This window comes from Drosophila tropicalis, unplaced genomic scaffold, assembly GCF_018151085.1.
Source record: "Drosophila tropicalis isolate 14030-0801.00 unplaced genomic scaffold, ASM1815108v1 contig_443, whole genome shotgun sequence".
Lineage (NCBI taxonomy): Eukaryota > Metazoa > Arthropoda > Insecta > Diptera > Drosophilidae > Drosophila > Drosophila tropicalis.
Window position 1 is genome coordinate 6,169,975 of NW_027172907.1, and position 14,046 is coordinate 6,184,020.

The window sequence follows — 14,046 nt, forward strand, 5'->3', positions numbered from 1 at the left end:
CTCTCTCTCTCTTTCTCTTCAGCTTTTTTTGAAGTTGGAGATGGACTCTGATATTAAAACGGAATACAATGTTGCTTTATTTTGCTTAGATGTCATATCTTATTCTTTATGTACTTGTTGTGTGTGGATGTGTGTGTGCGTTTTTATCACATTCTAAATTACATGATTTTTAATCAAAGGCTTTCTTCAGTCTGGCTATTCTTATCTCATTCTCAAGTTCGTACAAGTGCACTTGTTTAAACATTCGAAACGTTTGCTTAATTAATAAAAATGTTAAACATTTTTCTCAAAGTTTATTTATTTTTTTGTTGGTTTCTTTCTCTCTCTCTCTCTCTCTCTCTTTCTGTATGTCTCGTTTTTTGCCAGTTTATGAGTGAAACGTGCCCTTTGTGTGTTTTTCTGTCTCTTGTTTGTGGGATTTTTATGCCTTCATTAATTTCAATTTCAGTTTCAATTTAAATCGCAAACTATTAGTATAAAAAAAAGTGTTTAATTAATCTAAATCGCATGATGCAAAAGTAAACATAATACACTTCCCCCCACCCCTCCACCACACACGCACACACACACACACACACACTGAGAGAGACACACAGAAAATGTTTGAACCGAAAGTAAAGAGTTAAACGATAAGAGTCCCTCGGCTTGGGTCTGCGTATTCGAATTCGATTCTCTGCTGTCACCTGTTTACCAGGTGAGAATCGCCTCAGTGTTGTTGCTGTTGTTGTTGTTATTTAACCCGCTGCCCACAGCAACTGAAGCGTCGACAGCAACGTCGACTTCAACGACCTGAACGACGTCGTTGCGTTTGCTTTATAATGGTAGGACTTGAAAATTTCAGAGTTCATTTGCAAATCTTTCGCGTTCGTGTCGACAGCGTAAATCGGAAAAGTCTAACCAAAAAGAAACAATCAAGAAGTTTTCGTTTAAGAAAAGTGCAAAAAAATAATTGCTAACAAGGATATATCCATCACACTATACCTACACACATATATGATTTGTGCAAAATGCTGAAATATCTTTGCCCCATATTAGTTTTAATTGTGGCGTAAGTGAAACTGCGATAAGCAAAACCAAACAAACACCTCAAACATTTGCCCATGGTCAATAGTTTTTTTTGTTTTTTAAATTTTTTCCCCCTCAAAGTACACACTTCATATTCAAAACCATATATAGACCTTGATAAGCACTCAAAACGCATTTAAAAGCCGGCAAAGTGTGTCTAAAACATATAAATGATATGTGGGATCTATTGACATAAACTTATCAAAAGATTATAATCTGTTTAGCAATTATTATTATTGTTATCATAAAATTCACATTCTTTTATGTTTATTAATATCTAATCTTATCTTATTTGCAGCATCCATGGCAATCCAGTGAGTGAGACCCGTACCTTTCCCCAAGACTTCTTATGGGGAGTCGGCTCATCGGCCTATCAAATTGAAGGCGGTTGGAATGCCGATAACAAGGGTGAATCCATATGGGATCGCATGGTCCATACATATCCCGACAAGATAGTCGATCAATCGAATGGTGATATTACATCAGATAGTTATCATCAGGTAAGAATATATGTTAATATACATATGTATAAATGCAAATTTCAACGTCTGATGTTTTGAGGAAGTGCCAAATCGCCGAAACGAAATGTTCGTCTAGGTCAAGCATTGTTGGAAACTGGTTTCTGTCGAATTATTGTTTTTTTTTTTTCCAGAGGCATTGCTCTCTTTGTGGGTTAATCCATTATCTTAGCAATTATATTACAAAGTATGTGTGCATAGATTAGCTGTCAATAGGCTAATAATAAGTATATATACCTGTGTATATATTGCTTAACCAAGTTTGGAAATCTACTTGACAAAGATTCATCAATTATGATCATAGCATAGCATTTGCATAGTATTTTTAGCGAAATCTCCAACGACTCCAACTAGTTGCTAGTTTGGATTATGGTTGATGGTGGAGACACCTGTTTGTTTGTTGTTTTTTTTTTTTTTTCGTGTTCGTTTTCGTTTTTGTCCACTATCTAAGTTGACTGGCGAATCGTTAAGCACATTGCCGCCTTTGATTAATTAACTGAATAATTGTAATTAATTGTCAACTTTAGCCTGATTGACTTAATGTGTTGTAGGCGTGACTTGTTTTTGTAGTTGACAATTCATTTAAAACGGAACTAGAGTAAAATCCAACCAACACATTCCATTTAAATGATAAATAAATCAACAAATGAAGTGTGATAATAAATGTAGTGGAAAGTTTTTTGCAATTAGTAAGAAAACTTTTAGCATCTAACAAATATATATATATTTGCATGATAAGTAATTCAATTTAGAATTAATGAAAATAAAGCCTTAAAAGAAGAATCTCAGTTCGAGCAGAGGTAGACATTCTTAAAAGAAGGCATCTCGGACTGTGAAAAGGACCTATGGACAAAGTTAAGGAAGGGAAGCTGCTTCTTTAGAGCACTGAGCATTTTATACTCTTCTTTAGGAATTCATTCCATTTGTAATGAAATTTCGCTAAACTTTTGTTTTCATTACTTAGCTCTTGATAGAGCTTGAGATACGATCAAAAGGAAGTTCTAACTTCGTTCCTTTGTAGTAAGGATTAGTCATAAAGGGATAGATGGACCGAGTTGGTTATATCCACTTGTTTCATTAAGCTGATCAAAAATATATAAATGTATTCTCTTTGTGGTGAATGATGCTTTGGAAACTCCTGGCATAAATGTTGTTTGTCAGAGTATTTATTAAGAAATTTAAAACCCAATTATTGGTTTCACACTCTCATTTAGATTTAGATCAGACTTCTTCGTCATAAACCTTTCATGGCAACAATCGGTCCCTCTCTCTCTCTATTATTATAATATAGTTAGTCAGATAATGCGGGTTTTTTATATAAACACTTATATGATATGGACTGATTTAAACAAATTTACAATGTGCAATTAAAATCAATTAATCAGTGCAACATTTTAGACTGATATTCCTGGAAATTGATCAATGGACTTTGTTGTATTGCAAAAACTTTTCCATTCCATTCGAAGGGAGTTTAATGGAGTTCAAATTTGAAAATGTTAAAGACATTATCAGGAATCTGTTGAAATGGATTAACTGTTAGTTATAAATACTTAACAATCAAATGATTCTGATACGAAGAAGAAGTATGTAGGTATATATTAGATTAGAGTCCAAAAATATAAACAAAAAGGCTTAAATATTCGCAACACCCAAACAAGCATAAGTGTGTCGAAGCAGCAAGGTTATCATATAATATTATACGATCCAGATAATGCTAGATGCTATGACGCTCTCGCTCTCTCTTTCGCACTCTATATATAGTACATGCAATTTTGTAGTAGACTGACAATTGGTTATATATCATATAGCCTCGATCTTATCGATTGCGAACAAAGTCATTGCCTAACTCATATTTAATGGCTGATTAATTGATTTAGCATAACTTATCAGAAATACCGTCCAGCCCCCCAACCTCCAACGCCCTCTCATACGCCTTATGCCAATCAAAGTGGACCTGCTGCTGCAGGTGTTGTTATTGTTGGATTCGATTGATAAATGGCACTAAATATATTAGTTTGGTGGGCCATACGCCTCCTTCGTGTTGCGATTGCATTTCAATGCAAAGTCACATAATTAGCCTAACTAACTGACTGATTGAATGACTGGCTGACCAGCTAACTGACAGGCAGACAGACAGGCAACAACACCGACAATCACAATAGCATGGAGACTTGATCTTGGTCAAATATTTCAACCGGTTGACCTGCATTTTTCTTCTCCTTCTCTCCCAGTGGCGACGCGATGTCCAAATGGTTAAGGATCTGCATGTGTCCACTTATCGTTTCTCCTTGTCGTGGACTAGAATCATGCCCGGTGGCTATATGAATCATGTTAGCACCGCTGGCATTAAATACTATAGCAATTTGATTGATGAGCTACTTAGATATAATATCACACCCATGGTCACCATTTATCATTGGGACCTGCCGCAGCGCCTACAGGAGTTGGGCGGCTGGACCAATCCAGAGATTATACCCATATTCAAGGACTATGCTCGTCTAGTGCTGGAGATGTTCGGTGATCGTGTCAAGACCTGGACCACACTCAATGAGCCATGGCATGTGTGTGAATACGGCTATGGAGTAGACTATATGGCACCTTCCTACGATTTTCCCGGCATTCCCGCCTATCTTTGTACCCACAATATGCTTAAGGCCCATGCCGAGGTGGTGCACATGTATCGCGAGCAATTCCAGAAACGTCAACGTGGACGCATTGGCATCACCATCGACTCGTCGTGGATGCAACCGAAAGATGCCAATTCACCGGAAGATCGTGAGGCCTCGGAACGAGCCCTGCAGTTCTATGTGGGCTGGTTTGCCCATCCCATATTCTCTAAGGAGGGCAATTATCCCAAAGTTATGATCGATCGCATTAGGAATTTGAGTAGGGAACAAGGATTTGGCTCTCGATCACGTCTGCCAGAGTTCACTGAGGAGGAAGTTCGTCGCATACGCGGCACTGCGGATTTCTTTGGCCTGAACTCGTACACCACTTACTTGGTCCATCAAAATGATCATAATAATTCGGTGAATTTCCGTGTGCCTTCATTTGATCACGATATGGGTGTGGTGCAGACCAGAGATCCCAATTGGCCCGGCTCTGGTTCGACTTGGCTGAAGGTGAGTTGAAATCTCCGCTTCTGGAATTACTCTGGTAATAAACTGTTTACTGTCTTCCCAATTGCATTCACTCTTAGGTTGTTCCTAAGGGTCTTTACAATCTGATCAGGTGGATTCATCGCGAATACGATGGCCCCGAGATTATTATCACGGAAAACGGTGTCAGTGATCGCGGTGGTCTGGATGATTACGCTCGCGTTGACTATCTCAATTCCTATTTATCCGCCGTATTGGATGCCATTGAGGATGGCGTTAATGTCAGTGGCTACATTGTGTGGAGTTTGATGGACAGTTTTGAATGGAAGGCCGGATTCACTGAGAAGTTCGGTCTCTACCATGTGGACTTCAATTCGCCGAAACGGACACGCACACCAAAGATATCCGCCAAAGTCTATGGGCATATTTGCAAATCGAACAGTATCGATTGGAGCTATAGACCCGTTCTGGATGAACAGCAACTGGTGGCCATGGCCCAGTTGCCAGCTGACGATAACTCGTCGGCCAAGGCCTCGGGGGAGCATCGACAGCCACAATTTGGAGTTGGACTCTGGTCTTGCTGATGGTGACGTTGGTGGGTCTAAACAATCGGCATTGCTAGACCGGATGAAGTTAAAGTTGGGAAGGGAAAATGATTGTCAATTGATTGTTTTCTTTCATGTTGTTGCAAAGTATTTTTTTCCATTTAAGTTTTGTCTAACAACCAATTATGTATGTATCTTCTTTTTTTTTTTTTATCCCCCCGCCCCCCTGTATATATGTATGTAATTTTATGTGTAAGCAAGAGACTCAAACTGAATAAAGAAATTTTTGTGATATTTGCAAAAGTTTTTGCAATATCTAGGTATCAATTTTCAAAGACTTTCTTAAGAGTATTCAATTTGTTGGCTTTTACATTGACATTTTACGATCGTCTAATATTCGAAAATTATGCGTTTTGCGTGAATGAAACACCGCAGGGGATCTCGTTAGATCGGTGAAACAACAACAATCTTGTTTTGAAATCTGGTATACGAGAATGCTGTCAATTTTTCGATACCAAATACCAAATGACGTCAATTTATTTTGATCACAAACGCATGAATCACTTGGTGTTTCCTTCTACCTTTCGTTATTTACGTAAACGGAAGTATTCCCCCTTTTACTTTTTGTTTTTGTTATTAAGGTACAAATTGGTCAAAATGATTCAGCTATAATCATACCCTTTTACCCTATAAGCATACAAATTGGTTAGAGTATTTCGTGTTTATTAAAAAATTAATGGTTAAGAGTGTCTCCCTCTCTCTCTCTCTCTCTAAAAAAAAAAAACCGGTAAAGCACTATGTCATCTGTTATCTGATGGGATCACTGGGTTATATACAAAGGAAAGTTTCAATTGAAACTTAACAAGCCAACTAGTGGATGCTCTAATACAATTTTCTACAAATACATTTATTGAAATATTCAATTTTTATATTTTCATTGAAGATTACAAATATAACTAAGATTTCAGCGCTAAATTAAACTATCAACAAACTTTTTAAAATATATTTTGGTAAAATTTTCAAAAAAATTTAGCCTTTCCCTTGTTAGTTTAATTTTTCTTGTGCTCTAAACACGAAAGCCACGGCAAAGACTTGAAAACTCAGTCAAGCAGTGGAAAATAAGGAAGGAAGAGTATTTCAAAGTCGTTGAATGCTTAGAACTAAGGAAATATCCCGTCACACTGTCATGGCCTTCTTCTGTACATTTGTTTTGGTTTGTTAGGTGTCAATTTAGTTGGGATTTTTATGCCTTTATCAACGTTTTTGTATGTTAGTTTATGCGTGAAGCACACATTTAGTTTGGGGTTTTTATGGCTTATCCAATTTGTATTAACGGTTTTGAATGCGATACAATTTATGATAAGCTGCGGTCTACGATCAATCTATTGAGTGGTCAGTGAAAATTCCCCGCCTCCTAGATACATATGTTTTGAATGATATGCAAATGAGTAAAAGCAAACAAAACGATATTACGAATAATAACAATAATCTCAATATATCTCCCAGTCACCACCTGTTTGCCAGATGAGAACAAGTTGTTGCTGTTGCTGTTGCTGTTGTTGTTGCTGTTGTTGTTGTGGTTTAACCCGCTGCCGACTTCAATTGTAACGCCGGCGTCGAACTCGACGTTTGCTTTAAAATGGTAGAACTTAAAAATTTAGACTTCATTTGCAAATATTACGCGAACGTGACAAGATCTAAACGAAAAAGTTGTAAGCCAACTCCAAGAGAAAGGCTTAACAAGTTTTCGTTAATAGCCAGTGAAAGTGAAGTGTTAATCACAAGGATACTTCCACCCGACACAAGGATACTCAGTTCGAATAGTGCACAAAAATGTTGAAAATATTTTGGCCAATATTCTTTGTAGTTGTCGCGTAAGTGAGCTTCTCAATTTCAATTTCGATCGAAAAGTCAAACACGACAAACATCATATAGTATATATAGTCGAATTCCTGCCTTGAGCTGCCAAAAGAAACAACGAAATAATGAAACCAAGGCAAACTATTAAATACAAAAATAAAGCATTTGAAACCCGAATTGCTTAAATAAAAAAGTCTCCCAATGACCTTGATAAAACCAGCAATTGACATAAAGCGAAATTAAATAAAATCCTACATCTTGGCCATAAATTCGAAAGTTGTTAGAAATTTGAAATGTTTTTTTTTTTTTTTTTTTTTTTATTATTTCTTTTTGTTTTCTTTGTTGAGTTTTAGCGCATAGTTACTAAGTGCCTTTAATTAAATTTCAATCTTAAATGCTTGCAGCATCCATGGCAATCCAGTGAGTGAGACACGCAGGTTTCCCCAAGACTTCTTATGGGGGGTCGGCTCATCGGCATATCAAATCGAAGGCGGTTGGAATGCCGATGATAAGGGCGAGTCGATTTGGGATCATTTGGTCCATACGCATCCCGAGAAGATCGATGATCAATCGGCTGCTGATGTAACAGCAGATAGCTATCATCAGGTAAGTCAATGTGCCATTAGCCGATTGCCAATTGCCAATTGCCAATTGAGGCAATCGAGTGGAACAACAAGCCATTGAATAACCAACTACATGCACTTGGATGACATAGCAGATAGACAGACCTTAATTATTCATGTTTGAGACAGTCCGCTCGATAGCCAATTAGACGTCATATAACAATTAGATTAGAGGCTAATAATTCATTTTGCGGGTCATCAGCCATGTAGTGGAGTTTTCAGCAACAATGTAGCATCAATTATGTACCAAGCATTGGCCAGACACCTGTGTTGATTATCAGAGTTGATTATCCGAGTTAATTTATTAACTAAATCATTTACATACATAAGTCAAGGGGAACACCGATGCGTAATGTCCTCGAAAGACGTGAATCGGGGACGAGATAGATTACATTATTCCATTTTTATAATCATTTTGTGGTCATCATAACTGGTTTTAAGTCACAATTCGCATATGAATCGGAAATTGCAATGGATTCTAGCCAAACAGATCGCGCAATGATGAGTAAGAGTGAAAAAGGGGAACACCACTGCGTAATGTGACCTGATCCAGTGGGAGAGGCGGAAAAAAACCCGAAAAGTGGAATCTTTACGCAGCAAACTGGTTAGAGAGTAAGCCCTAACTCACTTTCTAGGTAAATTAGATATTTCTGTTGATTTGAAGTCATTGAGTCATTACTCTAGGCTGATTAATTAACCCCTCCTCTAGCCCCTGTCTACATTTTGCACTCCCTTGGAAGTTTTACCTCAAACAATATGGAGCTGCTGCTGCAGGTGTTGTCATTGTTGCATTCGATTGATAAATGGCTCTAAATAGTTTGGTAGGCCATACGCCCCTTCGTGTTGCCATTGCATTCAATGCAAAGTCACATAATTAGCCTAACAAACTGACTGACTGACTAACCGACTGATACCGACACCGAGTTGATCTTGGAAATTAATATTGAACTGGGGGAATTAGACTTGGTTTTCGCAGTTTTGGCATGTGTCACCAATCAAAACTGACCAAACTGACCAACTGGTTTCTTGTTGTCGGAAATTCTTGGCATACATTTTTTCGGTCACTAATTAAAATTCTTGTTGGTTGAATGTTTTTGCTTTTGCGTGTTCTATTCTGCAGTGGCAACGAGATGTCCAGATGGTCAAGGAGTTGCATGCATCCACTTATCGTTTCTCATTGTCATGGCCCAGAATTATGCCCGGTGGCTATATGAATCATGTTAGCACCGCTGGCATTAAATACTATAGCAATCTGATTGATGAGCTACTTAGATATAATATCACACCCATGGTCACCATTTATCATTGGGACCTGCCGCAGCGACTCCAGGAGTTGGGCGGCTGGACCAATCCAGAGATTATACCCGTATTCAAGGACTATGCTCGTCTAGTGCTGGAGATGTTCGGTGATCGTGTCAAATTGTGGACTACCATAAATGAACCATATCAAATCTGTGAAATGGGCTATGGCTTGGACTATATGGCTCCGTCATATAAATATCCTGGCATACCCTCCTATCTATGTGGTCACAATCTGCTGAAAGCTCATGCCGAAGTCGTGCATATGTATCGTGAGCAATTCCAGAAACGGCAAGGTGGACGCATTGGTATCACAATATCCTCATCTGGTTTTGAGCCCAGAAATCCAGATTCAGCTGAAGATCGTGAGGCCGCAGAACGAGGATTTCAATTCAATGTGGGTTGGTTTGCCCATCCCATTTTCTCGCGGCATGGCAACTATCCAAAAATTGTAATCGATCGCATTCGAAATCTGAGCAAGGAGCAAGGATTTTCACGGTCACGTCTGCCAGAGTTCACCCAGGCTGAAATACATCGTATTCGTGGCACAGCGGATTTCTTTGGCCTTAATACGTATACGACCTATTTGGCGACGACAAATGGTCATAATAATACAGGCAACTTTCCCGTGCCATCGTTTGATCATGACATGGGAATCGTTTACAATCACGATGGTGTGGATTGGCCTAGTTCAGGTTCAGTGTGGTTAAAGGTAGGTTAAAATTAAAATGAAATCTTATGAAATCGTTGCTGGAATCGCCATCTATTTGCAGTCATATCCCAAGGGTATCTATGGTCTGATTAAGTGGATTCATCACCAATACAATGGACCCGAGATTATGGTCACTGAAAATGGAGTCAGTGATCGCGGTGGTCTGGAGGATTACGCTAGGGTTGACTATCTCAATTCGTATTTATCCGCCGTATTGGATGCCATTGAGGATGGCGTTAATGTCAGTGGCTACATCGTCTGGAGTTTGATGGACAGCTATGAATGGAAAGCGGGTTTCAATGAGAAGTTTGGTCTCTATCATGTGGACTTTACCTCCCCCGAACGTACCCGCACACCAAAGATCTCAGCCAGAGTTTTCACACATATATGCAAAAATAATGGCATCAATTGGAGCTACAGACCCACTCTGAACAAGGAACAATTGGTGGCTATGGCACAATTGCCAGCCGAAGACCTTGCCCAGATCAGCGGAGCAAAAGCCAACAGTGGAACTTGGCATTGGTGTTGGAGTTTGACCCTTCTGATCAGTTTGCTTCGGCGGGTGAGTGAGTGAGCCAGTTAGTTTGTGGGTGTGGCGTGAGAAGGAAAGATTGTTGCCATATATACATTTTTTTTTAACGATTTCAAGCAAATGCTGTTTCAAAGTATTTCTTCAAATCGTAGGCTCGTAACCATAATTTTAAATATTTTAAGCCAGAGACTTAAACTGAATAAACCACTTTATTGTGATACCATTTATAAATCATGTTTTGTTGCTTGTTTTTTTGCAAAAAATAATAAATTAATGTGTTCTTTTTATTCCATTGTCAATGTGTACAAAAGACATAGGCTGATCTTGTCTCTCTGTCTGTGTGTGATCAATCGAATTTGTTAAAGTTCAATCGTTTGTAAGACAATTTAACATATGAACACACAAATTCAAAAGACACTTTATATAATTCTTACACCGAAACGTAAACTGTCTCAATGTGTTTCCGCTTTAGACATCAAAAGGCAACCAGACAAAAGGTCGCTAGAATAGAGTGCTCTTTGGGGTGACTGCCAATGGAGCGGGACACACAAAGCTCTGGGGTAATTGAAGGTGCACCTACCGTTTGGGGCTATGGGAAGATAAAGCTCATGTATTTGGCATCATTAACTATGATTAAATTCATTGGCGTGTTATGATTATGCATATTAGGACAGACATGGGGGGCAAGCATCGACGTATTCTTCTCCCACCCGATCTGATCACTCAGATCATCAGAGTTGGCTTTGATCATTTCGCATCCGCCTTGGTTTCTCTCCTTTTGTCCAATGAGAAGAATGCAAGCCCATATAATCCTAAAAATAGAGTGTGCCGCCCATTCTGCGAGTGAACAATTAAACCAGAAACGGAATTACATAAAAAGTTCGAGAACCAGAACCGAAAAAACACAAATACATATACAAATACGAAACCAGTTATGTTACCTTTCATTTCGGAGAGGCATTCACGTATACTTGGTACTCGGATTCTAATTAGCATTCTACTTGGTTGCGAGTCACACGAAATATTAAAAAACGGTTGGCATAAATTAAACAAAAATAAATAAAAATTAGACTTGCAACTTGATTGGGTTTTGTAATAGGAAATCTCTGTGCATACACACTCATGTGTCTATTCGATAGCTACCCTTCAGTCTCCAGTCTCTCCGGCCTCTCGGGCTACACCTGTCCAGCAAATGAGCCAGCGAGCGACCCAGAGAGTCACGAGCCGGGCGACCCGGCTTTTATAATTTATTATCAGCCATGTTTAAGTCTGGAGCAATCACGGTGGGGCGTGCGCCCCGATCTTAGATCTTTTGAGGTTCTCAAGTGTTTACAGCAAACACTACAAGATCAAGAGGGGTTTTTGCACTTTAGAGCTACTACCCACTTCATGTTCATTTGGCTAATTGTGATTAATGAAATTCGCGAATGAAAAAAATGTTTTGAATTTGAAAGACCAAATGTATGTCTATGATATTTATTTGACATGCCTCATAGCAGGCGTATGCTATCTTGCTCACTCTAACAAGCAATCTGGCGCCTCCACCAACCGACTCCCCCTTTATGATAAAGGTTTGGACGTAGAATTGAACGATTTTTAGTGCGATTCTGAGATCTAGTTGCTCATACAGACAGACGGACGGACAGACCGAGATGGCTAAATCAACTCGTTTGTTGATTAGCATCAAGAGTATTCACATATACCTTATGGGTTCAGAAAAGGTTTCTTCTGAGTGTTGTGTATATTTTGGCGACTTTAATAAACGAATTCACGCTCTGGGCGAATGGTAGTTACAACAGACTGAAAATGCAGCTTTTCGTTTTAACTAATTTAAACTAACGGTTATGAACTCGATACAATATTTAGTAAGCTGTGGTCAGTCACAAGTCGTTGCTGTTGTTGTTCATCTGCCGCTGAATTCAGTCGAGACAACGCGTCGACGCGTCGAAATCGATGCCTTACATTGGTACAACTTAAAAATTTAGACTTCATTTGCAAATATTACACGAACGTGACAAGTCGTCAACGAAAAAGTTCTAAGAATAAGGTTCAACAGGTTTTCGTTAATAGCCAGTGAAAGTGAAGTGTTAATCACGAGGATACACCGCCAAAAAGGATATTTCAAGTGATTCCAAATATTTGGGACAAAATTGTTTGAAATTGTCCCGTAAGTGGGATTCTTAATTTCGATGCCGATCGAAATGAGAACCAGAGGGCCGGGGCTAACTTCGACCATGACGAAGTTTGCATACCCTTGCAAGATTTTTTGTCACTCTTTCGTTACCTACAGGCGTCAAGTCGACAAATGCTAGTTTATGGTATGTTTATTTGACAGCTATATATGTGGGTTTCCGATTTCGATTTATCTATTTAGATTCTATACATGATATACTCAACCGATCGTGACAAAATTTGACACAGTCAACTTATTAAGAAAAGTCGTTGATGTAGTCCAATCCAATATACGAGATAATGGTCTATAAGAATTTTGCGGCCTAGACCTGGCGGACGTAAATGGCTATATGAACGCATATGACTTAGCCATCCGATCAAGAATACTTTTAGCATATATGATCGTAGATGGTTTCTTGTACACTTCTGACCAAAATAAATATAGCCTTTTTTTTCTTTTAAGTTTTAGCGCATAGTTACTAAGTGCCTTTAATTAAATTTAAATCTTAAATGCTTGCAGCATCCATGGCAATCCAGTGAGTGAGACACGCAGGTTTCCCCAAGACTTCTTATGGGGGGTCGGCTCATCGGCATATCAAATCGAAGGCGGTTGGAATGCCGATGATAAGGGCGAGTCGATTTGGGATCATTTGGTCCATACGCATCCCGAGAAGATCGATGATCAATCGGCTGCTGATGTAACAGCAGATAGCTATCATCAGGTAAGTCAATGTGCCATTATCCGATTGCCAATTGCCAATTGAGGCAATCGAGTGGAACAACAAGCCATTGAATAACCAACTACATGCACTTGGATGACATAGCAGATAGACAGACCTTAATTATTCATGTTTGAGACAGTCCGCTCGATAGCCAATTAGACGTCATATAACAATTAGATTAGAGGCTAATAATTCATTTTGCGGGTCATCAGCCATGTAGTGGAGTTTTCAGCAACAATGTAGCATCAATTATGTACCAAGCATTGGCCAGACACCTGTGTTGATTATCAGAGTTGATTATCCGAGTTAATTTATTAACTAAATCATTTACATACATAAGTCAAGGGGAACACCGATGCGTAATGTCCTCGAAAGACGTGAATCGGGGACGAGATAGATTACATTATTCCATTTTTATAATCATTTTGTGGTCATCATAACTGGTTTTAAGTCACAATTCGCATATGAATCGGAAATTGCAATGGATTCTAGCCAAACAGATCGCGCAATGATGAGTAAGAGTGAAAAAGGGGAACACCACTGCGTAATGTGACCTGATCCAGTGGGAGAGGCGGAAAAAAACCCGAAAAGTGGAATCTTTACGCAGCAAACTGGTTAGAGAGTAAGCCCTAACTCACTTTCTAGGTAAATTAGATATTTCTGTTGATTTGAAGTCATTGAGTCATTACTCTAGGCTGATTAATTAACCCCTCCTCTAGCCCCTGTCTACATTTTGCACTCCCTTGGAAGTTTTACCTCAAACAATATGGAGCTGCTGCTGCAGGTGTTGTCATTGTTGCATTCGATTGATAAATGGCTCTAAATAGTTTGGTAGGCCATACGCCCCTTCGTGTTGCCATTGCATTCAATGCAAAGTCACATAATTAGCCTAACAAACTG

At 39.0% G+C, this 14,046-nt stretch overlaps 2 protein-coding genes and 1 long non-coding RNA gene across 4 annotated transcripts in view; all 3 read left to right on the top strand.

The window, feature by feature from the left end:
- Positions 1–564: 564 nt before the first annotated feature.
- On the top strand, positions 565–5,563 carry LOC137573712 (myrosinase 1). Its single transcript, XM_068285720.1, has 5 exons — positions 565–694; positions 842–1,048; positions 1,364–1,565; positions 3,815–4,705; positions 4,783–5,563. The coding sequence occupies exons 2-5, from the start codon at positions 1,008–1,010 to the stop codon at positions 5,263–5,265; spliced, it is 1,617 nt and encodes a 538-aa protein (XP_068141821.1). The 5' UTR covers positions 565–694; positions 842–1,007; the 3' UTR covers positions 5,266–5,563.
- Positions 1,434–10,483, top strand: LOC137573711 (myrosinase 1-like). Of its 2 annotated transcripts, none has more exons than XM_068285719.1 (4): positions 1,434–1,565; positions 7,491–7,692; positions 8,830–9,720; positions 9,782–10,483. In XM_068285719.1, the coding sequence occupies exons 1-4, from the start codon at positions 1,534–1,536 to the stop codon at positions 10,292–10,294; spliced, it is 1,638 nt and encodes a 545-aa protein (XP_068141820.1). In that variant the 5' UTR covers positions 1,434–1,533; the 3' UTR covers positions 10,295–10,483. The 2 variants fall into 2 exon arrangements, with proteins under 2 accessions (XP_068141820.1, XP_068141819.1); XM_068285718.1 differs by lacking the exon at positions 1,434–1,565 and adding an exon at positions 6,900–7,100.
- A 1,883-nt stretch (positions 10,484–12,366) lies between these two features.
- The window catches only part of LOC137574281 (uncharacterized), a 38,598-nt gene continuing 36,918 nt past the window's right edge, over positions 12,367–14,046 (top strand). Inside the window, exons 1-2 of the long non-coding RNA XR_011031968.1 lie at positions 12,367–12,570; positions 12,945–13,146. This is a non-coding gene — a long non-coding RNA (uncharacterized lncRNA). The remainder of the gene's footprint in view (positions 12,571–12,944; positions 13,147–14,046) is intronic.